This window comes from Phalacrocorax aristotelis, chromosome 3 (genome assembly GCF_949628215.1).
Source record: "Phalacrocorax aristotelis chromosome 3, bGulAri2.1, whole genome shotgun sequence".
Lineage (NCBI taxonomy): Eukaryota > Metazoa > Chordata > Aves > Suliformes > Phalacrocoracidae > Phalacrocorax > Phalacrocorax aristotelis.
In genome coordinates this window covers 24,723,629-24,750,484 of record NC_134278.1, presented here as the reverse complement: position 1 = coordinate 24,750,484, position 26,856 = coordinate 24,723,629, and the positions used below count along the sequence as shown (strand labels likewise).

General features: G+C 33.8%; 1 protein-coding gene and 1 non-coding gene across 2 annotated transcripts in view; both read left to right on the top strand.

Annotated features, from left to right (window-relative positions):
- Positions 1 to 26,856, top strand: part of CSMD1 (CUB and Sushi multiple domains 1) — a 1,237,849-nt gene that overhangs the window by 847,520 nt on the left and 363,473 nt on the right. Inside the window, exon 11 of the mRNA XM_075086937.1 lies at positions 22,212 to 22,315. Coding sequence (XP_074943038.1) covers positions 22,212 to 22,315 — 104 coding nt within the window. The remainder of the gene's footprint in view (positions 1 to 22,211; positions 22,316 to 26,856) is intronic.
- Positions 1,471 to 1,538, top strand: LOC142055854 (U5 spliceosomal RNA). Its single transcript, XR_012660098.1, has one exon. It is a non-coding gene; the product is annotated as a U5 spliceosomal RNA (small nuclear RNA).

Here is a 26,856-nt window from a genome sequence, read left to right as displayed (position 1 = left end):
AAATCAATCACAGTCAGATAACACTGTGATTCTACCAGCTTATATAACTTCATAGAATTATGCTTGTTTGCTTTCTTCACTACACTCTATCCCTGGAGATGGAGTTATTGCTGATCGATTTTATAAAGAAAGAGGGGTTTAAGTACAGAACCTCTGAGTGTATTGTAACTCAGAGATATTACATTGCCACCTATCAGCAGGAATACAATCAGATCTGAAGCACAAATTATTTGTTACTCAGATGTCATGCAAGTTCAAAATGATTTAAGGCTTATTTTACCTTGGGTTTTTTATTTTTGTTTTTTTTTCACATATCACAGCCTCATTACAGTTGAACTTAATTTGCCTTTAAAACTACAAGGCAGAAGATATTACAGTATTAAAGAAAAATCTTGACTGCAGACCTGCAGTTAGTGCTTTGTTCTATATTGCTTCACTGGAAATAGAAGAACTGTGAATGAAATTCACACTTTCAATCACACTGTATTGGTTACTTCACGACCCTCAGAGAAAGGGAGCATGCTGCATTGAACTTGCATCCAAAACAATGTGCCATCCTTAAGATGGAACTTCCACACAGATTTGTGGGATGGTGAATAGTCAAGTCTTTGCATATTCCCTCAAACATCCACCTCATGCCATACTCACCAACCTTTCATCACTGTTTTATTAATTTTGTTGCTTTATCTTTATGGCTAGATATATAATACAGCTTAAACAACATCTCCTATCCTGCTATTATTAAAAATCAGTGATGAATACTTAGGTGATTCATACTTTTCCTTCAGTTATATTTCTGGGAACTAAATAATATCAACTATAATTTTCTCTTTTTTTGCAGGAAATAGTCTCTAGTTGGTTGATACCTTTCTTGAAGATTTACGTCAAAAACTGACAAAGCTTTGCAGTTGAGGTCTCATAAATGTTGATTCAAGAGAAAAAATATCTCCCCATCTGCTGCAGACTACTTTGTATGCTTTATTATGATGTCTGACTTTTTCAGAGAGGAAACTGGTGATTTGTGTTCAGCTCATGCTCTATTATGACATCCACATCCTCTTCTAAAGAGCTGTTACCTGACTAGCTGTCACTCAAATGGTAACTGAGAAGTACATTACACCTTTCAAAATGTAGTGTCCTATTTAATGACAGTTTTCTGTCTTTTTGTTTCGGTTTCTTTTTTTTTTTGGTGTGTTTTGTTTTGTTTTGTTTTTTTAAGGCAAATTCTCCAGTTCTTCAAGATCACTTTGCTTTCTAAACCTGTGTACTTACAGTCCTTCCCAGTGTAGAAGCTTAAATATCAGACTTGGTATTTCAACATACAGCTTACTTTAAAAAAATGCACATTAAAAGAATTGTAGAAGTCTCTATACATCTTTCAAATCTGAAGTTGAAAACACTAACTAGTCATACTGTCCAATCAGCTCTGACCCTATCCCATAACATTTTAAGCTAGACAATGTTATACTCTGGCTTCTCTTTAGATCATATAAATCTTTCACCTTTTACTAAAGGTTTCTGTGGAGAGGAACACTAATTTTAGGACCTGAGGGAATGGGAGGAAGATGTGCCAGGGGAGGTTTAGACTGGATATTAGGAAAAGGTTCTTCACCCAGAGGGTGGTGGAGCACTGGAACAGGCTCCCCAGGGAGGCAGTCACGGCACCAAGCCTGGCAATATTCAAGAAACACTTGGATAACACCCTCAGAGACATCATGTGGATTTGGGAATGTCCTGTGCAGGGGCAGGAGTTGGACTTGATGATCCTTGTGGGTCCCTTCCAACTCAGGACATTCTATGATTCTATGTTTTCCAGGGTTGCCAATGAGTGTCTCATATGTTGATTAGCCTTACTAATATATAAATAAAGAAAACCTTATTAAAGTCAAGATCTATAGCTACTCTGTTGTATCTTTTTTATTTTTTTAGATTGGAGGATATGGTGGTTGACCCTGGTTGGATGCCAGGTGCCTGCCAAGCAATTCTATCACTCCCCCATGTCAACTGGGCAAAAGGGATTAAAATATAATGAAAAGCTTGCAGATCAAGATAAGGACAAGGAGATCACTCATCAGTTACCGTCACAAGAAAAACAGACTTGATTCAGAGAAATTAATTTAATTTATTACCAATAAAATAAGAGTAGGGTAATGACAAATAAAACCATATGTCAAAAATATCTTCCCCCACCCCTCCCTTCTTCCCAGAGGTTTTCTCTACCTCCTCCATGCCAGAGGCACAGAGGGATGGGGAATAGGGGTTGCGGTCAATTCATCACATGTTTCTGCCAATCCTTTCTTCTCACGTTCTTCCCCTGTTCCAGCGTGGGATGTCTCCCACAGGAGACAGACCTCCATGAACTTCTCCAGTGTAAGTCCTTCCTGCAGGCTGCAGTTCTTCATGAATAGCTCCAGTGTGGGTCCCTTCCGTGGGGTCACAAGTCCTGCGAGCAAACCTGCTCCAGTGTGGGCTCCGCTCTCCATGGGTCCACAGGTCCTGCCAGGAGCCTGCTCCAGCGTGGGCTTCACATGGCATCACAGACTCCTTTGGGCATCCACCTGCTCTGGCAAGGGGTCCTCCATGGGCTGCAGGTGGGTATCTGCTCCACTGTTAACCTCCATGGGCTGCAGAGGGACAGCCTGCCTCACCATGGTCTTCACCACAGGCTGCAGGGTAATCTCTGCCCCGGCGCTTGTAGCACCTCCTGCCCCTCCTTCTTCACTGACTTTGGTGTCTGCAGGGTTGTTTCTCTCACATATTTTTACTCCTTTCTCTGGCTGCGGTTGTGCAGGGCTTTTTCTTCCTTTGCCGCCACCGTCGCTGATGGGCTCAACCTTGGCCAGAATCAGGCCTATCTTGGAGCCAGTTGGCATTGACTCTGTTAGACATAGGGGAAGCTTCTAGCAGTTTCTCACAGAAGCCATCACCCTTGTACCCCTGCTACCAAAACCTTGCCATGCAAACACAAACCCAATACAGAGGTCCAAAGCTGCAGGAATTATTCAAGATGAGATTTGATGCTGTAGCAAAATGGTGTTCTCTATTTTGTTTTCATTTGCTTCCATCTTAATTCTTAATGTTTATTTTATGTTTTGACTGCACTAACCGTCCAGATTAAATTTCTGACATTATCTCTCATGATGCTAGTATTACCCTTATCTATCAGTTCAGAGCACATCATTTTATATGAGAAGTTAGAATTATTTTTCCTTGTGCTTCATTTAATATTTATCCACATCAAATTTCACCTGCCAGTTGCTCCATGTTATAAGATCTTTATTTTTTCAGAGTAGACCCTTTTCTTTTGGAACTCTTTGGATCTCTTTTGGAAGAAATCTCTGTCATTAATAAACTTTCTCACTCTACTGATATTACCAATCTCCAGCTTGTCTGTGAATGTGTCCAACAGCACAGCTCATTCCAGAACTCTGCTGCTGACTCTGTCAGTGCTGGAACTAACAGTTTACTTATATATCTAGTTTCTGGTCTTTTAGCAATTTTTTTTTGTCTGTGGAAGACCTTTTGTGCCACGGCTACATAATTTCTACACGAAGTTGGTGACAGACTTTGAGAAAAGTCCTCAGAAAGTCAATACAGTATCAAGTGAGTCATCTTTGGGGAAACAATTCAATCACTCTTTCAGTAACACCAAAAGTTTGCTAAAGACATTTTTTTTACAACCACCATGGTGGCTTTTCCCACATATACCACCACTATTCACTAATTCTGTTCTTTACTACCTTGGCCTGGATATTGGGTTTACAAATCTGTATTTTCCTAGATCATATCTGAAACTTTATAAAAATTGGAAACCTTTGGGCCTCAGGCACAAAGGCATTTTTAAAGAAAGGTGTTAGACACCATTCTTCTTAGGTCAGGTATTTCAGCCTTGCCTTCCTTAAATCTTAGTCACTTGCTATTTTTAATTTTTGTCTACTTGTTCCATAGTCACAGCCATTTCTAGTCAGATGATGATGACTTTCAAACTTATTATTCTCTCTATCCTGTCTCCTGGTGCTTAATATGGCAAGGATGTAAGAGTTACTTAGCCACAGCTGTAAACTTCAGACTAAAACACATGGGCTTGCCTACAGCGGGAAAGAAAGAACAAGCAAACTCAAGCTCTTTTTCTTGTAAGCAAATGGCCTGTCTGGGCAGGAGCCCTCGACATATAGCTGACTGTTGCAGTCACTCTTTACACCTTTTTTCCCTTACCTTCTGGCTGTCTTTTCCTTTCAAAACCAGACTGGCTTAACATATTGAAAAGAAATAGCATAAAATGTCTTTGCTCTGGAACTTCTTGTGAATTACAAAGGCAACAATTTCTATGGTGACTGTTCTCAGGTGCTGAAGGGAAAGGGTAGTTGATAAACCATATTAAACTTAAAAATACTGAAATCTATTTATAGTTTTAAGCTCAGGTGGTGATATTAGACAGTGTTGTTTCAACTGCTCAGTGAGGGCAACTGGTGCATGACTTTCAGCATCAAAGGAGTGTGCTATCATTCAGGGGTAAAACCAGTCCTTTATATCACCTCCTTTTGGATCTGGCTAAGTATCGCTGTCAGTTCAAGGTCCTTCCTTTTGTTTTATGTGTCTTCATGAGGTTGTTAACTATGATTGACAGTCATCTCGTATGCAGGATAAAGTCAATTTTTCTTATCTCATTGATTGAATGGTATTGAAATCTACAAGGAAAAATCCTTTTCATCATCTAATAAGATGCAATTTATGTTTAAGCATCTAGGCCTCACGGCTGGACATTCATAAGTCAGATGCCACTCCAGCATAAGCCATAATGGAACAACTTGGATTTTTTAGCAATGACAGCTTTTCTTCCTTAAACAGATTCCAGCCTACTAGTTCTAATTCTCTGATTTATGTCTTACCTAATCACAATAGTAAAACTCAGCCTGTCAGTTCAGGTCTCACTTAAACACCTATGATGTTCTGTAAACCTTCAGAGACTTTAGAAGACTCTTCACTCAATCCTTTCAAAAAATTCTTCAGCAGGCAGCTTAGAGTTCCTTTAGTTGGAGCACCCTTGTCATTAGGATCATGAAACTTCTCAGGATGCTTTATTACTTTTTTCTCACTTCAAGAATCAATTCATGCAGGGAGTGTGTGTGGACAGTTGGTTATGAGAAAAGAGGAACCTTCATGTCAAAGATCTTATAGCCCTTTCTAAAGTGTGCAGGGATTTCCAGAATCTTAGCTGGGTTTTGGTGGAGTTTTTTTTTCTTTAAATATCTATGAGACTATCCAGATCCTTCCTACATTATATTTTTAAACTCCCCAGAGTTATCTCCTAGGGGCTGTGTCTAAGTTTCAGCATACCTCTTGAGGGTCTCAGTTCTCAACACTCTTGAAGAAGATTATTTTCACAGAACTGCATGTTTCAAGAAATCATCCTATTTGTTCAGGTCCAATATTAAAAGGTTACAGAGGAGGAGTCATTCTCACATGAAAACTGACAGTCAAAGCAATAGCAATCAGAATTTGCTATGAGTTCCTTGCTTTGTATCCTTCTACTGTAGATAGCCTGCATTCCATCAGAATTACCATGACCTTGAGATACATCTGTGTTCCAGATGACTGTTATTCTGGCTGGCAGCCATTATGACATCCCTACATTCTTCAAACAGTGGGAAATTATAGAAGCCTGTAAAGCTGATGCTTAGTAGTATGATCCTACAGCTATTGATTGCATGAAAGTATCCAAGACCCATCACCAGCTAGCTAGGTAGTACAAAAAAGGTTTCTAGGAGTTCCCTGTAGCATTAATATGCATGTGGATTATAATAAATCAAAACAAAAAACAACTACCCTAAAACAAAAAAAAAGAGGTTAGCAGCTAATAGCTAGAAATACTCGAGACAATTAATCCATATCTGTATTTGTCTGCTAAGTTTTTCTTTTCCCTCGGCATCCTTATTACAGTTGCTTGATATAGGTTTCTGCAGTTAAAGGGGAAGGGAAATAGTATTACCTTTGAAAAAAGATCTTTTTCTTACAGATAGATAGGTATATGCCTTCATTCTCAAAAAGTTATGTCTTAAATAAATCTTGCTGTAAACTTTACCACACCAGAAGTGTCAGACTCAGGGAAGAGTATTCCATTTTATGCCCTCTGTAAGTCTGTTTGCTCAAATTGTAATGTGACTTTGCAGCACAAATTTAGGACAGGCAACCAGTTCATTTCTCTGATTATTAAGCAATATTAAATATGCATAAATGTAGTGTCTTTCATCATCTTTTGTTCTTCATTGTGCTCTGTCAAGTCCACAGGTATATTCTGGTCCTGACCTAACTCTTTAGTCAAGTCTGTCTATTGTTGGAAGCACTTCAGTTCTGTGGACTCAAAGCTGTAAAGAAAGCTAAAACTTTAAATGAATTATGCACATGGTGTAATTAAAATTGTAGTCTCCTCTTTACGCAGTGTGACATTAAATTCAAAGTGTTTAACATCAACTTTGCATTTTAAAAATACAGCTTTTCTCAAAATAACTGTCATGAAAAAAAAAATTTGGGGGAGCTTTGTAGAGAATGGTAAGGGCTTTGTACAGCTAAGTAAATATAAAACCAGACATGAAATCTGATGGAGTTTTAAAAATCATTGCAAGGGTTAGAATAACAAATCCCATTAACAGTCATAAAGTTAGTTATTTTTTGCTAAACAATCAGTAGTTAAGTAATCTGTTATTAGGCAGCTAACTCTGCATAGAATTGGACCACTTCACATCTGACAGCTACTGTGACTGAAACCAAAAAAGGCACACTCTATCTCCAGTTAGACTTAACATACAAAGTAATGACGTTTTGATAATTAAACTTTTAGTTAATATCTTCATAACCAAACTGTACTTCATAACTATCTGTATTCTCTAGTAACAATTTACACTTGATAATGCCAATAATTTGGTTTCATGAACATTGACCAGGTGGTAGGTACAGGGGAAGAGAAAAAGAAGGAAAACTGAAGATCTTATACAACAAACAGATTAGCCAGAAGGCTGTTGATTTATTTAGCATAGTTTTTTTATATGATGCAAGTATGTTTTTAAAGGCCTAAAGCCTTTAAAAATAAGAAACAAATAGACTCATTATTAAAAGGAATAAAATAAGAGTATACTTAGGGATTCAAAGGGAACACATTGATAAACTTTTCAGTAAGTGCAAAGGAAATGCATACAAACAAAATCCAAAGAGACTAAGTAAAATGTAACCTCAGATTTTGTTTTGAATATAGTATAATTTTTGTTGATTTATGGTTGAACATCCAGAAGAACAGGAGTAAGTCAGCTATCCTGATAGATGACACTAGGCAATATTTGATCAGGTATTTTATTATCAGCTCATTGTGAATGCAAAATTTGCTTGCTGAGGTGTCAATGGTGTTGGTTTATAGTATAGGTAGGTATGGAACTTTTTATTATAAAGCGTTACTTCACAACTTAAACTAAAATATAAATCTTTACTTTTATTCCATATATTTATTTCAAATTTTCATGCATTTTGAAATCTAAATCATAAATTATACAGATATATCAAAGATCATGAATATGGAATGAGTTTATATGCATGCATGTACACATGCAAATAAAGAGACATTCAAGTAATGCATACTGATAGCAGAGAAAATATTTTCAGTTAGTATGTTTATAACTGGAAAAATCAGATACTCAAAGTTAGTCTCTGCTTCCAAATGTTTTTGGGTGTGGCATAGCTAGCCACGATGTTTCTGATTAAAATTTCTCTTATTCTCTAAATGCAATAGATCATGTTCCAATATCCATGCTTGTGCATTTCTACTGTCATGTACACTTAAGCTATATAATTGTAAAGAACAATAATGTGTTGATATCCAATTTGAATTAAGCTTTTTAAAAGGTACACATACCTGTGTCTTTGTTAAGACACAAGACAGAGGAAGAACAGTTTTGTGACTAAATGAAACACAGGTTTTGGAGACCAAGGCCAGTTTACAGCTGCTCACATCAGATCAAAGAATGAACTCTGTTAACTCTGTTTTGAATATGTAGGCAACAGGGTTCTTTACTATAAAAATGGTACCAAAACGTTACAAGTGTTGATATTTGTCGAAGATTGTAAGCTCCTTCTGCTATAGAAACACAAGTAGTCATCACCTTTAATCATATTACCACGGAAATGAAACTAAAGGTTGATATCAGAAATTCAGTATAATTTAATCTGCTAAGGTTGAATCTACTGTTATTTTTAGGACTCCTGATTGCAAAATGGTAACTCAGCAAAAAGAAATCAAAATCTTGTTCATGGGCAAAGAGGAAGTATGCAATATATATAAGTAAAGCCAAGAATTAATTGTTAGTATAATGGAAATCTAACATTTTAATGCAGAAATATTATTAGTCTACATCTAATTATTACAGAAAAAGAAGGAATAATAGTGCAGTTAGCGTACCTTTACACAGAAGTCTCAATAGTAATAACAACTATAGATATAACACTATTAAAATTGTAACATAGTCTGAGTTTCTGTCTCTTAGCATTATGCTTACTGTTCCATTGCTCCTCTAGGTCTTAAAGTCAGTAGTTTTTGACTGCTGGAGAGGTTAACATAAGTCATCAGCCTCTGCAGTCTTCCATTGGCATGAATATGATGATGATGTTGCTGCTTTCTTCTTGATCCCCTAAGATCCACTCTTGGTCATTTTTCTAAGTTTTCTAACACACTTTTACACCTTTTTCTTCCTGTATTGATCTTCAGCTACAGATCACACTGCATCCAAATTTACTTTTATATGGTATGCTTTATGTATATTAGATAATATTTTTTTTACTCTCTTTGTTACCCCTAAAGACAATTATGTCCAGCTCCAGGTATACATTTCTTCATCTACAGTGAGTCATTTATAGCTGTGGAGTATGCACTGCAAGCCTGTATTTCATCTCTTGGCATCCCATGCTCTCTTCCCCTGCAAACTGCATCCTGTCTATTTCTCAGACCCTCTGTAGTAATTCCAAACCCACACTCCCTTATCCTACATAATTTTGTAAAAGTCATAAATATCTCATTCTAATAGAACAACTACTTGTTACAGCTTTCTGTATAAAACTACAATTGTACTATGCAAAGATAAACATAAGTAAACTAGCCGTAGACACTGGTAAATAAAAGAAATTGCTGTATTAGAAATGAAGTAAAACAAGGCTGCAGTCACACTAAGAAAAATTCAGACAGGGCAAACCTGGAAAACATCAGTCCTGAGGCCTTGCAAATTCAGTACGAAGTTTGTGACCTGTTGCTAGGAATGGCAATACTGCATTACAGGGCTACATGGTTACAAGATAGTAGGGGACCAGAGGTGGAACAGTGAAGTCAGCTATAACAGAGTGTTATTCTGGGTGACTGACTTGGCATTCTAGTGGTGGTTGGATGTAGTGAGGTTTAGTAATATGTAGGTGTACTTACACATATTATAAGAAAACAACCACAGTATAAATAAATGTCTGGTTTCATGATGTTCGCTTCTATCACAGCACATATTAAATGGTTGTTAGGTTTTTTACTTCTCAGCTAAAGGATGACACCAAATATTTATTTCTCATAAATTACTCTTCCAGGAGCCCATGTTCAGCAGTAAAATATTTCTGAATTATCACTGCACTGTAAAAAACAAACAACCCCAAAGCCTAGCAAAGCTTTTACACATATTTGTCTGTCTGTATACATTATTTGACTATATGTTTGTGTATATAGACTACACATTTTTATATATCTATGGATAGGTGAAGGTATTGTGTTTGGTGATACTAATTTGTTGTATTCCGAAGGCCCAAATTGCTTTCTGCTATGTGTGTATGGCAATCTGCTGCATTTCATAATACACTCATTTTCATTTTCATCTCAGGTTATAGAAACTTAATACCATTTCTTGGTCAAGTATTAAAAAATAGTTCTAGCCTTCAGGGATATTTTGTTGTCTGCTTTTGTTATGAAGTGCTGAGACACAGTTTCATCAGGTTTTCTCAAGGTCTTTGATACAATGCTGTTATTTTTGTTCAAGATAGATCAGTTTTAGTGAAGACTAAACCTGAACATGATTTATCCAAATCAATGCCCCCCCCAACTGTATTATAAAGCCTTATTCTGCAGGTCTATGAAATAAAATAATATAATGCAAGTGTCAGTATGTATTCTAAATATAATGAAAGCATCCTGTGCTTATACTTTGGGGATATATTATAGTATTTTATGAAATATTGCATCTTTACACTTACTTACATGGAAATTATGATAATAAAATATGAGAATGGATTACTGTGATCTTCCTTACAATTTCAAAATCATAACAAATGTGATAGTCTATATTTCTAAGATGTTCAGTGATTACACTTTGCTTTTAAGGCTTATGTGTAGTAATAGATAAACAAAGAAGAAAATGCAGGAAGATAATAACATTTTGTTAGTCAGCTAAAAAAAGACTAAAGTAAACCTGAACTCCACCTAAGTGTTTTGCATGTTTCATTGACATGTAAGTAATATTTGCAACATTATCATATCTTAAAATCTCATATCTTAAAATCTACTTTACTTGGTCACTGGCCCAGATTGTCTAAAGAAATTTTACACTGTATTTAAGTTTCTAGCCAATATCTTCATGTTTCTATATGAATAAGAATTTCAACAAGAAAGTCATTAAGCGCACATCTTTGGAAGTGAGCTAGCTTATTTAAAACTAGTTTAAAAATCTTTGAAATTTATCTGCAAAGACATTCTTCCTTTTTTTCCCTGTTATTTTATTGACAGCACATTTTGCTATTCAGTAAAATTAAAATACTTTTTCTGGAGTAAATTATTTATATATTATACACTATGATTTAAAAGTAAGTCACATAATACTGCAGAGGGAAAACAGCAGCTACCCTTTTCTACTATTCTTTTTACATTTTAATGGAGATTTTACAGAATCTCCTCATTGTTTATTCATTACAGATGATGCCTAAGCAAACTGAGAGAAACTGTTCCATTTACCCATATATAATTTGAATTAGATCCAAATAATGGCTTGTGCCCCAATGTGTTCTTACAGGGCACTATTACCTGCATATTTGACCGATTGCCATATGGTTTTGAGACTAATGACCAGAGATTATCTTCGCTGATTATGGTATCATTTTTTACCAATATAGGTCAAGAATAGCTCTACTCAAGTGCTTACAGGTGCAAAGATGTAAAATCAAGGTAGATGATATAAGAATCAAGCCTGTAATCCTTAAACTCCATCGTATTTACCACCTTCTCTTAACACATATAAATTTCGTGGCACAAAATGGCACAGGATGAAAATAAATATATTAATTATAACTGAGATATGAGGGACATTTTCAACATAAGTATAGAATTTGAGAATCCATTCAGGTGTGGGAGATTAGTTTTTAAAGCTGATGTAGGTAGACTTTTATTACCAAAAAGATTAAATATGTAATTATGTTTTGTGTTGTGCTTTTTATTTTTGTAAATATAAACTATGATAAGCGTTGCTGAACAAAGCTCAAAATGTATTTGCTGTCATCACTGTCATTTTTCTTATGGCTTTTGGGAGAAATTATTGTTTTCTCACCATGATCACTCCTAGAATATTAATATGTAATATAGTTAGATGCAAATACCGTAATAAGTAATTTTATTAAAAGCAATTTTAATGTTTCAATTTATAATGCTAAGACAATTCTCCTATATTGTTGTGGTGGGTTGACTTTGGGTGGCTGCTAGGTGCCCACTGAGCTGCTGTATTGCTCCCAATCCTCATCAGAACAGGGGGAGAAAATAAGATGAAGAAGCTGTTGGATCGAGATATGGACAGGGAGATTACTAACTAGTTACCCTCAGGCCCAACATTTCTACCTCCCTACCCCACCAAGCAGTGAAGGGGGGTAAGGAATGGGGGCTGCAGTCAGTTCATTAACAGCTCCTCTCTGCCTCTCCTTCCTCACACTTTTCCCCTGCTCCAGTGCGGGGTCCTTCTCGTGCTATATAGTCCTTCACAAACTGCTCAAATGTGCCCATCTTTCCCACGGGCTGCAGTTCATGGCTCCTTTCTTTGTTATGTGTGGCCAGTAAATTAGAAAGTTTGGTGTCACATGCTAACGTTCTTACTACTGTCTAGACCGCAGGGGGTTCAAATCTTTCCAAAATAGCAAGATTGTTTGTTTGGTTTAAATTTTCATTAATTTTCTGGCTCAAAATATACAATCTATTTTTATACAAGGTTACTTAAGTTTTGTTGTATATAGAATATAATCACAGTATTTGTTGGAAAAAAAGTAATTTTGTGAGGTGAAACAAACAGGTATGACAAACTTCTGAAAGCTAACCTATTTGTGAGGTAATAATTTGAACAATCTCCTTTTAGTAGATTGAGGTATTAGATGAAGTGATGGGAGGATATTTCAATATGAAAATTCTTATGTATTCTGTTTACCTCAACAGGGCTAGAATTTTAGCCTTGAATTTTGGTTTACTGAAGTAATACAGTGAATTATTTAGAAAATAATTTATTATTTCAAAAGTACACTTGGGCCAACAAGCCATGTAGTCATATGTTTACAAAACACAGTTGTATGTATACAAAACACAGTAGGAACTAAAGCTTTGGGGAAAATGTAAGTTTCAAAGTTAGTTTAAGTTAATCTGGAAATATGAATGCCAAAGTTTCATATTCATAAATTTTTTAATTCATAATTTAAACACAAGGCAAATTTATTTGTATGGTTTTATTCAGAATTAAATTAACAAACATACGTTCAGCCATAGTTCATTCATTTTCATCATGTACATAAAAATCTTGTATGTATAAATATATATAAGCAGTTTATATGCCTTAACATTTTAATTAAGAGGGTTTCTATTTAAAGCAGGGTCCTTTTTATGACATGAAATACTTCAGAACAGAAGAGATACAATTCATTTGGCCATCCTCAGGTGTCTATGAGATGCTCAGGTATTCAAGATGTCCATGCAAGTTTAGTAGGTATGACACAGGAAAATCCATACCCTTCTGGAGAAACAGTTAGAAGTTAGGCAGGAGGCAAAGGCATCTTAAATGACAGAAAACATCTGAGTATGGGCATCTGAATTTAGCCCAAAGAAGGATACGCTATATCCTGACTTACTGTTTACTTTTCCTCTAAATGTTCATTTCCATAAATATGATTTTCCATTAACACAGTAACAGTAACATACCTGCTTTATCAGAGTTTCTAACTTGCCTCAGTATGGCTCAGACCTTTCCATTTTCTATTCTGAATATCATTATACAGTAGTTGAACTCTGAGATTGTATACATTTCTAACAAATTAATTCCACTGATACATTTTTCTGAGGCATTTACTTCTATAAATATTTAGGCATCTCCCTGTACCTCTGGAGGCTTTCCAGTATTCACTTGAATTGCCTGGTTGCACAATACAGTGTGATGCCAAGATTTGTCACCCTTCTAAATTAAATAGCTTGTGCCTTTGGAACTATTTTGCCATAATAACAAGAAATGGACGAGCTGAAGTACTCTACTTCTCAGAGAAAGCAGGTGCTTATGGACCTCTCTGCTACTGTTGACAGTCTGTTAGTACTGAAGGAAACAATCTTTAAAATTCATTTCATAGCTATAGAATGCATTAAATATCGGCTTTACCCAACATTAGCCAAAAAATTAACATTTTAGTAGAACTATTTAATTTGGTTGTAAAGATATATATTTCCCATAATGAATTCTTGTGTAAGGTCATGAATACAAACACTGCTTTGTTATTTTGTTATGGATATCTCCTGGATATTCCACTGGCCAATACACCATTACAAAGGCATATAAATACCCTCAAGTTATCTTGTACAATGATGTTTGTGTTGAGACATATAGAATTCATTAGATTTTCTTTAATAGCTACCTTTTCTGAGGTTTGAATGTTTGTCATATTTTGTTCATGTTTTACATGACGTTTAAGTAAGAAGAATTAAAATGTCAGAAAACTCTTGAGTAATTATGCTGTTAAATAAGTAATTTTCAAGGACCTGAAATGACCTGCCTGAAGTACTACACAGTAATAGCAGAGCTGAGATCTAACTCTCCAGATTCCTACCTAGGGCTCTGTCTAGTGAATGATTTTTGTTCGAATAAATGGATGTACACCTTTGATCTGTAAGCACTTCTTCATGTAGCCCTTTACTTCCTGTGCTCTAGCAAGCCACATACCTACTTTGGATTAGTTCATAAATTGATCCTATTTTTAAAGACTGTAGGAAGTAAGACAACAGTCAAACAGGGTAAACTAAGGATGTTTCACCTGCTTGAATTTCTGAAGCCAAAAAGAATCATGTGCTCATATAACAAGTAAAGTTCTGAGCCCTTATTTAAACTGGAGCTCTTCTATGGTGATTCATGTATTCTTAGTTTATATATAACTTGTTTTTAACAAATGCTAACTGGGAGCTTTTAATTTTCAAATTTAAAGAACAGTATTTTCAGATCTTGTTTTGAACAGCGAATCTAAAAATATTTCTTCAATTTTTATCAGTGCTGTGCCTTTTCCACAAGTGGGTGCTGCTCACCATTTTAGAAAAAGTGCTTAAAATGTTTCAGAAAAGATCTCCAAAGATATAAGCACAGTTGGAATTATTTTTCATGAATGGCAAGGGAAGGTAGTAATGAATGCATGCTTTTTTGCCTTCTTTTCCATTGTTCTGTTAAAAAAAATTAAAAAATATATATATATATAAAATATCATATAGTGTTTCTTTAAAGCTTAAACTTCCATATTTGTTTCCTGCTGATATTCTGATAGTTGGAGCAGCAGCAGGAGCAAAAATGAAAACCATATACTTGGCATTTTCCTTTGGCAGAAAATGAGAAATAGAAGAATGTGCAGAAGAATATCAGAGAATTGTCTTTAAAATTGTCCAAAATGATGAATTTCAACCTTTTAGTGTGAGCATATGAATGACTGTCTCCTCTTGCACTTCTTTTTAACTATTGTTTTAATTTTGATTTTCTCTTTCAGACTTAAATTAATTGATAATTCTTTAAAAATATGACTCATAAATTTGTGAAACATTCATTGTACTTTGGTATTCAACTTAAAATTTTACTGTTATTGCTTTATACTATTCAGTGTATTTAGAAATGGCAACATATTTTTCTATATATAAAACAAACCAGAAAAAAAAGAAGAAAAATATCTTAATGGTTAAGATGGTAAACTGAAACTTGACACGATGTCTAGACACTACTGCTGAAGATTAAAACCTAACTTGGCAACAAGCTTTTTATGTGACTGACTAACAGATTGTGGCAGTTCTGTTAACTCTGAAATAATCTTTGTGTGTGTGTGTGTGTGTGTGTCTCCCTCTACACAGGAAACAAAACTGTGTTTAATAATGTGCTCATTGCCTTACTGTGGATCTATTTAAATGACTTAAATACAAGATTTGTTATAGAGCTATTTTACATAATCAACAGCTACCAGTAAAAATGGCACTTCATAGTAACAGGAATTTTATTATTGTCATTTTTACAGTTAATTCTATAGGTTTTTTCTAATTGTAGCTTCCAGCCACCCTATGTCCATTCTCACTATATCTACGTTTTCAGAAGGCAATTCCTTATAGAACTATTCTAAGATCAGAGTCAAATCACTTAACCTTTACTACATAAACAAAATGAACTGATTTTCTTAAGATTATTCCTACTGCTTTCTCTTAAAGTTCTCAAAATATTTGGCTGTAATTAACTTGCTGAAGAATGACTATGGCAAGTACATTCAATGTAGAGAATACAGAAGAGGTAGATATTATCATAGACAATCCAAAGAATTAAAAGTGATGGAGAAAAAGACAATCTGTGTTTACTTGCATGAGAAATATTTGGGGCATGGAGCAGGCAGCTGGTGATGCTCATTATAAAATAAACTATTGGATTTGAAAATTATTATCTTTTTATTCTTGTGATTAAACTATTAATTTTTTTCTTTTATAAAAAGGCATCAGCACCTTTTATTTTACATTATTATTGTTATTTGACATATTATTACTTTTATTTGTTTTTATCTTTATTTAATTTCTACCAGGTGTGCTTATTAGGTTAATTTTCAAGTCGTTACTGGTGGTTAATAGGAAAATAAGTTCCTGAGAATGAGAAATATAAATCATAATGCCAATGTTGAAAAACAAGCAAATATATTTTTATACTTGCTTTTTAAGAAACGGCAATTGTTGAATAAAGGTAGTAACAAAAACCTTCAATATTTCTTCAAAATAAGAAACAATCTAAGTGTTTTCAGTATATTGGCTGTAACTCAATAAAAACTGAAGGTATTAAAATTTTACTGGATAGGCCCTTCTTTTTTGGCATAAGTTTTATTTTGTTTGTTTGGAAATAGGCTATTTCAACCTGGGAATTGTTAGTTATTCATTTTGTGTATTGTTAATTGCAGCTGTACCTAAGCCAGATTATTAATAATACTGCTGTGATTAATTGTTTACCTTTTAAGGGCTTTGAGGCAAAATAAATAACTTGTTTCATAAGGGAATTTGAAAAAACAATTTTTTTTTCCTGTCTTTCACTTTATAAAATTCAGTCTTAAGGGTATCAGCTACTCTATCATTTCACTGGTTTAAGAGGAAATCCTGTCATTAGGTATTCTATATTTAAAAACAATTTACTTTTTCTAAATTAATAACAGTTTTACATATGTATTTTTTATATGTGAGATGAAATATCTTCATTGAATCTCAAGCAAATTCCTTGGTGGGATGAAAATCCACATAGACTTCTTTATTACCTCTGATGGGTTAAAATTATGCTGAATCATCTTTATTATCTGGAAAATAGCAAGTTATCTATAACTGGAATACAATTTATATCTAACTTTGGAAGCTCTTGCTAGCTAAAATGTCATCATCTGGATGCAAAATTTGCTGTGAGTGTTATTATATATACCCATGATTTGTGTATGGGCACAGGCATCATTTCCTTCTGGTACAACTAATTTTCTTAATTCTTTTCCTATCCATTTATGTTGGACACATTAGAGATCTATATATGGAATGGATGTATTTCAATATCCATTAACATTTACAGTCGAGTTATACATCTTAGGAATCCTATATCAGACACTAGTATAGCTTGGGCCAGTGTGAACATTGAGGGAAATTTAGGCAGAACTGTGAAAATAAGCAAGATTTTTATATATAAGAATAAATATACTTTCTTTCAACCGAATTATCTGTTTTAAAGCTCATAATTTTCATTTTTTCTCTTCTTGCTATTCTTACATTGATTAATAATACTTCAATTCAGTACATGTTTGAGGTTATAACCACAACTAGGCTACTGCTAATTTGTTTATGATTTTGGATCTGTCTTCACTTTTAAGGTAATAGTTATACAGTTCTTGACTCTTCTAGATGAATCTTTAAAATGCTTTTTAGAAGAAACCTAAAATATTGTGTGTCTACTTATATGTAAAAACACCCACCTTTTCCAAATATATATTTTTAAACAACAAATATTGTAAACATCATTCTCCCCTTGTATTGCATACAAGCTCAAAAGTGAGTGAACTTCTTGTAAAAGTAAACACAGAAAGAAAGAAAAGAAATGCCACCAGAAAAAAATTTAGTTGTCCTTGATGCCTTTCAGTTTTATATCATTTCAAGGAAGATAGTCTTACCTAACAAACAGAGAAATTAATTAGGAATTTGGATAATACTGTTTCTCAGGCTATTGAATTGCCTTTCACAACTTACTTTATGGCTGTCTATTTCAGACTAAAATTGCAGTAAAAAGGACTGCCCTACTTTGAAAAGCATGTTGATATCTTCTGAGTAAAATTCTTTCTAAACCAACTCTTACCATTCCTTCAAAAAGAAAAGAAAAATCCTCTATCTTTCCAGAGTCAGTAATTAAAAGAAAAAGAAGAAAAAAACCAATAACAACAACAAAACCCCTTCATCTCTTTTTGGACATTTACCTTATTTTAATGTGAGCAGAGGTGGAAAGGCCTATAGAGGGAACTGTAGATAATGGGCAACATGTAGTGCAGGAGCAAACTTGGCGATATGTAAGGTAGTGTCATGGGTTAACCCCCATAGGCAAATCAGCCTCACTCAGCTGTGCATTCCCCCCACCCTCCCAGGGGTATGGAGGAGAGTCTTGGAAGGGTAGAAGAGAGAAAACTCATGGGTTAAGATAAAGACCATTTAATAGGGCAAGCAAAAGCTGCACATGCAAGCAAAGTAAAACAAGGAATTCATTCGCTGCTCCCCATGGGCAGGCAGGTTCAGCCATCTCCAGGAAAGCAGGGCTCCATCATGTGTAATGGTTACTTGGGAAGACAAACACCATCACTCCAAATGTCCCCCCCTTCCTTTTTATTCCCCCAGCTTTTACTGCTGAGCACAGCATCATATGGTGTGGGATATCCCCTGGGTCAGTTGGAGTGAGGTGTCCCAGCTGTGTCCCCTCCCAACTTCTTGTGCACCCCCAGCCTGCTCGCTGGTGGGGCAATGTGGGAAGTAGAGAAGGTCTTGATGCTGTACAAGCAGTACTCAACAACAGATAAAACATCCCTGTGTTATCAACACTGTTTTCATCACAAATCCAGAACAGCCCCATACAAGCTTCTATGAAGAAAACTAGCCAAAACCAGTACAAGCAGTCACCAGTTTCACACTTGGTATAAGACAGATTTCCACTAGCACATGTGTGCATTTTTGAAGATGTTTGCTTGATCTGCTTGTAAATATGAGAGACAACTTATGGGTAGTTCTCTTTTCTGCCCTCGTCTTAAAAGAAAAAATTTTGCTCTCACTTTTTACTTTGTATTTAGTACATTCAATGCATAAATTTCTAACATATTGAAGAGATAATAGAATAGGTCTTATTAGTAGTGAAAAGAACATGTACACCTAGGAGTTTTGGAAGTGTCACCTTGCCGTGTTCCCTACTGCTTATTCCAGGAAGAGTGCCCATACATAAATTTCTGCTACTACAACTCCAGTGCTGCTTTTCTCCATTATTTGCTATAGCAATTATGCCAGCAGAAGTACAAAGTGTGGGAGTGGCTAGGATAAAGGAAAATGTTTTTAAGGAAAAGTAATTATGACAGGAAATTCAGTTGCAGAGCTTCCATTAGATGCCTCCTTAGCTGTCTCATATTTTTAAGCTTTTTTATTTTCATAGTCTGTTTATCTAATCATAAGTAATCATTCTGAATTGCTTGTAAGGGAATTTTGTCTCATACATTTCAGAAAGCAAACAGGATCATTCTTCTGTAAGAAGTATAATTGATCATCCAAAACCAAATATAATAGGTTTGGAAGTAATTTTTGTGTTTCCAGTTTTTATTAATGAAAATTAATATTTTCTTTATTTTAGTCAGTTCAGAGTAAGCATATTTAATGATGATGATCACATTAGTATTATTGGATTTTTTTTGATTGCAAAACAACATTAAATCTGAAGAAGTGTCTTGGGGCTTCTTTTTTCCACCCACTATATAAATCAATATTATTTAACCTCATATGAGTTATTTGTTGTTGCTGATACTGGTTCAATCCTTTTAAGTTTTCCCACCCTGTATTCATAACTGTATCCATACATAACTGTCTTACATTCTTTCTCAAAAATAAACCGTCAAACAACCCTCCTTCCATCTAACGAATCATAAAAATCCTTCTGATGATTCAGAGCTTTATCTACAGATGAACTAATTTTACCTAAATATATCTGTGTAAGTGTGAGTCTCCCATAGTCAACCAAAATCCCCATAGTCAATGGAAAGGGCAGCTCTAAATGGCAGTTTGGCCCACCTTAAGACAGGTAATGTGACTTGTGTTATGTCATTTTGTCTACTGACGGTAAAAAGAGCCATGATTAGACTGGGTGCTTAATGTTTACATGGTAAAATTTAGGTTTTATGAATCAGATTAAAGGAATTTAAGTTAAAATTCTTAATTTTCAAGCATTTTAATATCTTTCCAACACATTTTATATATTAGCATAGAATAACAATTATCATGGAAGTGAAGAAAACAAGTTTTTGTTTATTAGTGACATATTATATAAGCTTAGCCAGGTCTTTAAATCTTCCATTATGGTTTATATCCAATTACTTTTTTAAACTTATATTATTAAAGAGGTGAACATTCACATTTGTTTTTAAATTGTAATGTAAAAGAATTTGTGAGTCTAACTAGATGGAGCATATTTAAATAATACGTTACTATATTTTCTCATCGAATAGTCTATCAGGTTTCCCCCAAACATAAAATAAAATTTGCATTAAAAGTAAAAGTCTCATATACGTAATTATTTTTATTGCCATTAACAACTCTGCTTTTATGCTTCTACATACTTTTCTTATTTGTTTTTTTTAGTCTTGATTTAGTAATGAAGTTTTGCATGTTAACCACTGTTATAGTCTAGGAATACTAGAAAATACATCAGCAGATGAAAATGTATATTATTTCATCTACAGCATATTGCCTGAAATTCTTGTGATTATTGCAACATAATGTAGATAATGCAGTACACTTTATCTCAAATTCTGACAGGTCTGCAAAATATGCTGTAAAGGACCTATATTAGATCACAAAAGAAAACCCCTGACCCATTCCCGAAATAATTGTGCAGCAATTTAAGTTAATAATATTTTTCATTGCTATGGATTTCCTAGGACAATTTAGCTTTTCTTTAAACCTCCCACTCCTTTACCTTTTAATGACACTCCTGTAGATATTAACTCAATTTTAAAACATACAAGGTGTCTCCGTCCTGGAGCCAATTTTAGCATACCTTTAAAAACATAAAAATAGCAGAGATGGCAAAGAAAGGTATGAAAAGCAAGACATGAATTTATACCAAAAGGCAACATATTATCTTACATTAATGGGTATTTTATTAAAAACAGGCTTTTCTTTGTTTTAGAAACTGAATTGACACAGTTCAATGTAAGGCTCATATACTTTAGCAGTGCAAGTTCCTTTCTGAAGTTGACAGAATTTGACTTTTACCATTCCAACATAGAGAAATTAGATTCCTTGGCTTTCTTTTTTAATATTCAGAAAGTTTAAACTGCTAGCTTTGCTTGGATGCTGCCTTTTCAGAGGGCTAAAATTTGATGAGATTAATTCTGTTTTGAAGATCACATAGAAATAAACTTAAGTGGATGGAAACCATCATGATTTATTTTCACCTTGCTGTCAAAATAGCAGTATAATATGGCTGATGCAGAAAGCCCAAATCTGACCCAAATATTGTTTTTAGCCACAGAACAGAAGAAAAGTTAATTGCATATTCATTCAATGGCTGAAGCTGTGTGAAACTCTGCCCAGGGGTATCTGCAAAATTTAGTATAAAGATAAAATGAATAATTTCTTGGAAAATTACTGTGACACTTTTGTATCAAGTTGTCTGCAGAAACCTTGGTATCAAAATATGAAAAGGTGCAGCGTACATATGTATACATGCATGTAATCTGCTACTACTTCTCACCAATAGAGAACTCTAAAAAGCGGTTGCCTCAGAAATTTATTTATTCTGTACAAAACTAAAACCATTCTGTATTTTATTTTATCTTATACAATTATAATTTCAGTAAATTATAAATACATTTTTAATTTTCTGTGCAATTAGTGATTAGACATTGAGTGAAATCATAGTTTATTGTTAGTAATTTATGTAAGGAAATTTCTGCTTTTGTATGTCTGTGCACCAGATTCCTCCACCTTCTTATGAATTGATAGTTCATACCTGCCCTCTTATTATTGTATAATTCAACAGACAAAAATGTTTTAACTTCATATACTTCCACTATTATGCTATGTACTTTTTATATAATTGTTATAGTAAAAAAAAAAATTTACTGCTGTTTATAATAACTTTTCAGTAATAAGAACAGTTACGACCAGTTAGAGGTGACTGGCATCTTTAGTATATCATACCTCTAAAACACTATTGCAAAGACTTTGCTTTTGGTATTAGAAAATGCAGACATTTCTCCACCTCTGCTTTTTCTATATATCTTTCTTTAATCAAATAAGACTAGCTGAAGTCATGAGTGAGTGCTTCATGACTTGACTTATGGTAGCCAAATAATTGTTTTTAAGAATAAAACAGATCAGATAACCTGTGGGTATGTTTTGAAATAACTGACTTATTTGATTTTAATAGGTCATAAAGCTTGCTTTTGAAGAGTTTGAACTGGAAAGAGGCTATGACACTCTTACTGTTGGAGATGCTGGGAAAGTTGGTGATACCAGAACAGTGTTGTATGTGTAAGTACAGAATTTCAAAGATTTTCCTTGGAAATTTGTTGTCACATATTGTTTCTTCTGGGTCATAAGATATCTATTTAACTTTGTAATTTTAATGTATGTAATTTGTTTATATAATATAAGCTTAAAATTTGAGTACTGTCAAAGAAAATTGTTCATTACAGTATTCACTCCAGATCTTTAATAACATCTTTATAGGGTTTATTCTCAGAGATCAAAAAATGCAAGGAAATGAAATTGGATATTTTTAAAACCTTAAAAGTTTCTTTTAAGGAACAAGTACTAGCTGTATAACTCTATTCAGAAGCAATTGATGGAATAAGAAAAAGGCTTAGATTTCAGGAAACAAAAAATACAACTTGTGTAAAATAACCCATTGATTAATTTCAAAATTTATATACTTGAAACTGAATTTGTGAACAAAATTTTCTTGAAAGCACATAGGCTACTGTTCAGTAAAGTTAAACATGTTCATGGATTAATGTAATGTAATATAATATAAATAAAACATATAGTAATATATTAAATATGTAGAAAGTGTAGCAACTTACATAAATTTGAAGCAAAATTCCAAACTAGATATCTAATCTTAAGATACAGCTCTTTAATACTATCTGGACTAATGGCAAAAATAGAATCCTGTACAGCTTGATTAATCTTATCTGTCTTAACCATCTCGTTTTGGTTGCATATGCTCATTTTCCTTCCTTCATAATGGGAGCTTGTGGTCACAAGATATTTTAGTTGTAGATTTTATAGGGTTAAGTTAGCATTTCAATCCTGATCAGAGAATACAGAACAAAATTACAGGATTAATAAATCAGCAATGACTAAATAAAATAAACCAGCAGCATTTATTTCATAATAACATTACTTGACATTGTGCAGAATTCTACTGGATAAAGACAGTTTTGAATATATTTGATAAAAATAATCCATCATCATTTTAAATTTTGAGTTTTTTAATCCATATGAATTATTGAAATGTTCATTTTACATAATTATACAAAATGAGTACACTTAACACCCACAGATTTTATTTTAAATTAATTAGAATATTTTTTGAGGGACAAGCCTGAGGACACATTTTACCTATTTCTTTATGGTTTATAATATTTATTAATAGCTACTTTCTGAACTATGATGTCATAGTACATAGAATTAGGTACCCCTAGTTTAATTTGTCTTAAAAGCTAGACTTGAAAATTATTGGATTATTTGTGTGATACACGTTTTTTTGTTGCAGTAGCAACTAGCTACTGTTGAGTAAATCGAATTCCATGTTCTGAGTACCTGAAAAAGAAAACAAGATAAAAAAAGAAAACATTCTGAGAACTTAGTATTTAACCTAATAGGAAAAGACTTGAACTGGGATTGAGAATTTCAACACCCATACTTATTTTTTCTTGTATTTTGCAGACCAATTAAATATTGCAACAGTCTTTCTGGGGATGCTAGTTTAACCGCTTGTGACTGACAAAAGGGTTTGCAGTTTTTCCTTTTTGTATTGGGATACATTTTGGCTTCCAGGGATCTCAAAACTCTTTCACAGTCAAGTTTTTGAACTTAGTAATTTTGGTACCCCAAATTGTTCATTCTGCTTGTTATACTGTGAGTACTTCACATATCAAAGTTTGCCTTTTTAAAATTACTTATCAAGTAATTGTCAAATTTCTTTTTTTTAACCTTTCCATTTGAAGGTATTTAGCCTGTGACTATATAGTCCACACATATTTTCCATGACTGAGAAAAAAAAATAATTCTAAAATAGTCAGCTTATTTTAATTGTTATTTTTGATAACTTAAGAAGGTAGGGCCCCATAATCAATCCACCTCCTACAACTATTTTTCACTTTACTAGCATTTTGAAGGTCTCTGTGGCAGACACCCACTTCTATCATTGGCATTTCTAGCACTAATACAATGTTCTCACTAGAGGCATGCAGTACTTCTTCTAGCCCTTCCGTCAGTATGATTTTTAGCTAAAGTAGTGACTGTTTTCTCCTTACTCTACAGCCTATCACTTAGGATTACAGTATAGTGTTGGCCCTTCCATCTTTACTGTAAATTGTATCTTTGATGAAAATTAGGTCTATGCAATTAAATTTATCTGCTTTTTGGGTTGCAATATTTAGCACATTAGCACTAACCTGAAAGTTATTTGAGAAAGTAAATGATTAATAACTTAAATACAGTGGAAATATAGGAAGGCCCAAGTATGAAACTACAGTGTCACAATAATTAGTAACGAGTCTGAATTTCTATTGTGACACTGTTTTTACAGTTATTAAACTCTGGATGATATCATGCATTATGAAATATATTGTATTTAAACTGCATCAAAGATATGCTGCATTTCACTTGCTTTTGAGAAAGGTCTTCTATAGATGGAGTGTAACTTTCCTCATAAAACACTAGGTCCACTTCTAGACTACATTATCATGAGAAAGCTCATAACTAAATGTCAAAGTGATTTTCTTACCAAAATTGTCTGTTAGTTGGTTTTAATAACTTCTGTTGTATTTAATGAGGTTTAAGCAGCACCTTGCAGTTTTTTATTCTTCTCAGGTGAATGAAGCAGCTTATAGCAAAGACTTTTCTGGCTAGATTTAATTTATAATTTCTCAGGATCTCTTAAAAAATAATATAGCTTTTCTTATGCTAAGCAAGTTTCTGTGTGCAGCTTAAATGCCAGCATTTCTGCAGAAATTCTGCAGAATATGACTGTAGAAACTCATGCGTTTGATTCTAAAACTTCATAGCTTTTATAATTTATTTTGAACTAAATTTGCAAAAATAAACAGATTTCTAAATCCAAACCTAATTTCTAAGTGATCTGAACCACAGCTTTCAGCTGCTAGAGCCATCAAGGTAGTAAGTAGCTACTTCTGGGTGCTTCATTGTAAACTTAGCACTCAAACTTTACAATGAGATCAGTTTTACCAGGTCGTTTATAAGCCAGCCATCCAATGAACACTGGAAACTGGTTTACAGCAGGTCAGTAAACAGGGCATCTTTAAATACCTGATGGCAAAAAGATTGAGGGAGTTCACAAAGATCACACTGTATAAATGATCAGTCCTAGCACAAGCTTTCTATAGTGTCCAAACTCTTAACAGTTAGCAATTATCTGTGTAACCTCAAAGCTCTAACACTACAGCTGGAGGGTAATGGGAAGGGATGCCAGTGTTTAAAAAGGAGAAAAAAAAATGTAGACTATCCAGCTCAAATTTAATTTTTGGAAGAAATTGGAAAAATAGTTAGAAAAAGTCTTTTAGGTTCATCTAAAAAAGCGCTGAAATGTTAGAAGAAAAAATACACTTTGATGAAGAGCAAATTATTTCAAATTAATTTAATGCATGTCTATGACAGTGTAGTTGACATTTTGAGTAGGGATATGTTGGGTTTCAGTTTATTAAAGCAGTCTAATTTTGGAATTTATAGTAAACTTTTTAGAAAGTCTTATCATCAACAGCTTAATTAAAGGATATGCCCATCAATTTTATGATTTTTAAAAATTGCCTCATCTTAAGCCTTACTTGTTGAAAATTTAGCAATATTATTTTATGGGATATGTATGGTGAGATGGTTAGCAGGAAATTCAGCAATACAACTTACTGAAAAGTAATCTAAATATGTTTACACTATAAAGTTTTGACTGCAGTTATTTCTCATATTCAACAGAGTTTGGCTAGAAACTATACACTTCCCTTACAAAATAATTCACTAGCAATACTCATGTATGAGGTAAAGAATATCAGTTAGAACTTTTCCTGCAATGCCCTGTTTTGTGTTCTTAAATTCTTGTAAATTAAACTAACAGTTTGCTTTAGAAAGTCTGCTTTGCTTTCAAAATCTATGATATATGTTTTTCTTGCAGGAGTTACATTAAAACTTAATTAGCTTTTTTGAAATTGTTCCCTTAAAACAGGAATCTTTTAACTTTTTTTCTATAGAGTTATTTTTTTCCCTGATACAAAGGAGAAATCACAAATTAGTCATTCAAACCCAGCTGCTTATATCAGCTATTTCAGTACACAGACAACCGTCCATGACAGAGAAATGTTTTTTTTGTAAACGCTTATGCTTTTCTTCTATTCACACACAGTTTGGAAACTGACTGGGCACTTGGAAAACAAACTACCCTTCCATAACTGGTAGAAAAAAAAAAAAAAAGCCACCTTTCTATATCTCTGAAACATTACTGAATCTGACTTCCTAATAACTTAATTTATTTCATGTTACTTAAAAAATTCTTCCCAAGTTGTAAAATCTAAGAAAGTAGGTTTTGGGTTTTTCATTTGTTTGTTTGGTTGGTTGTTTTTTTAATACTGTGTTGGAGTCTTTTTCCTGTGATTCACTAGGTAGTTGACATTAGTAGTATTAAAAGAAAAATGCAAAGCCAAGTAAAATTAGGGATTTTAGTGACATTTACTGCTTATCACACCCTTAAAAGACAAACCTTTAGAACTTTAGTTTGTGATGTGGTTGCAATTAAGCACACAGTAAGTACAGTGACTTGTCATCTTTGAAGGATTGGA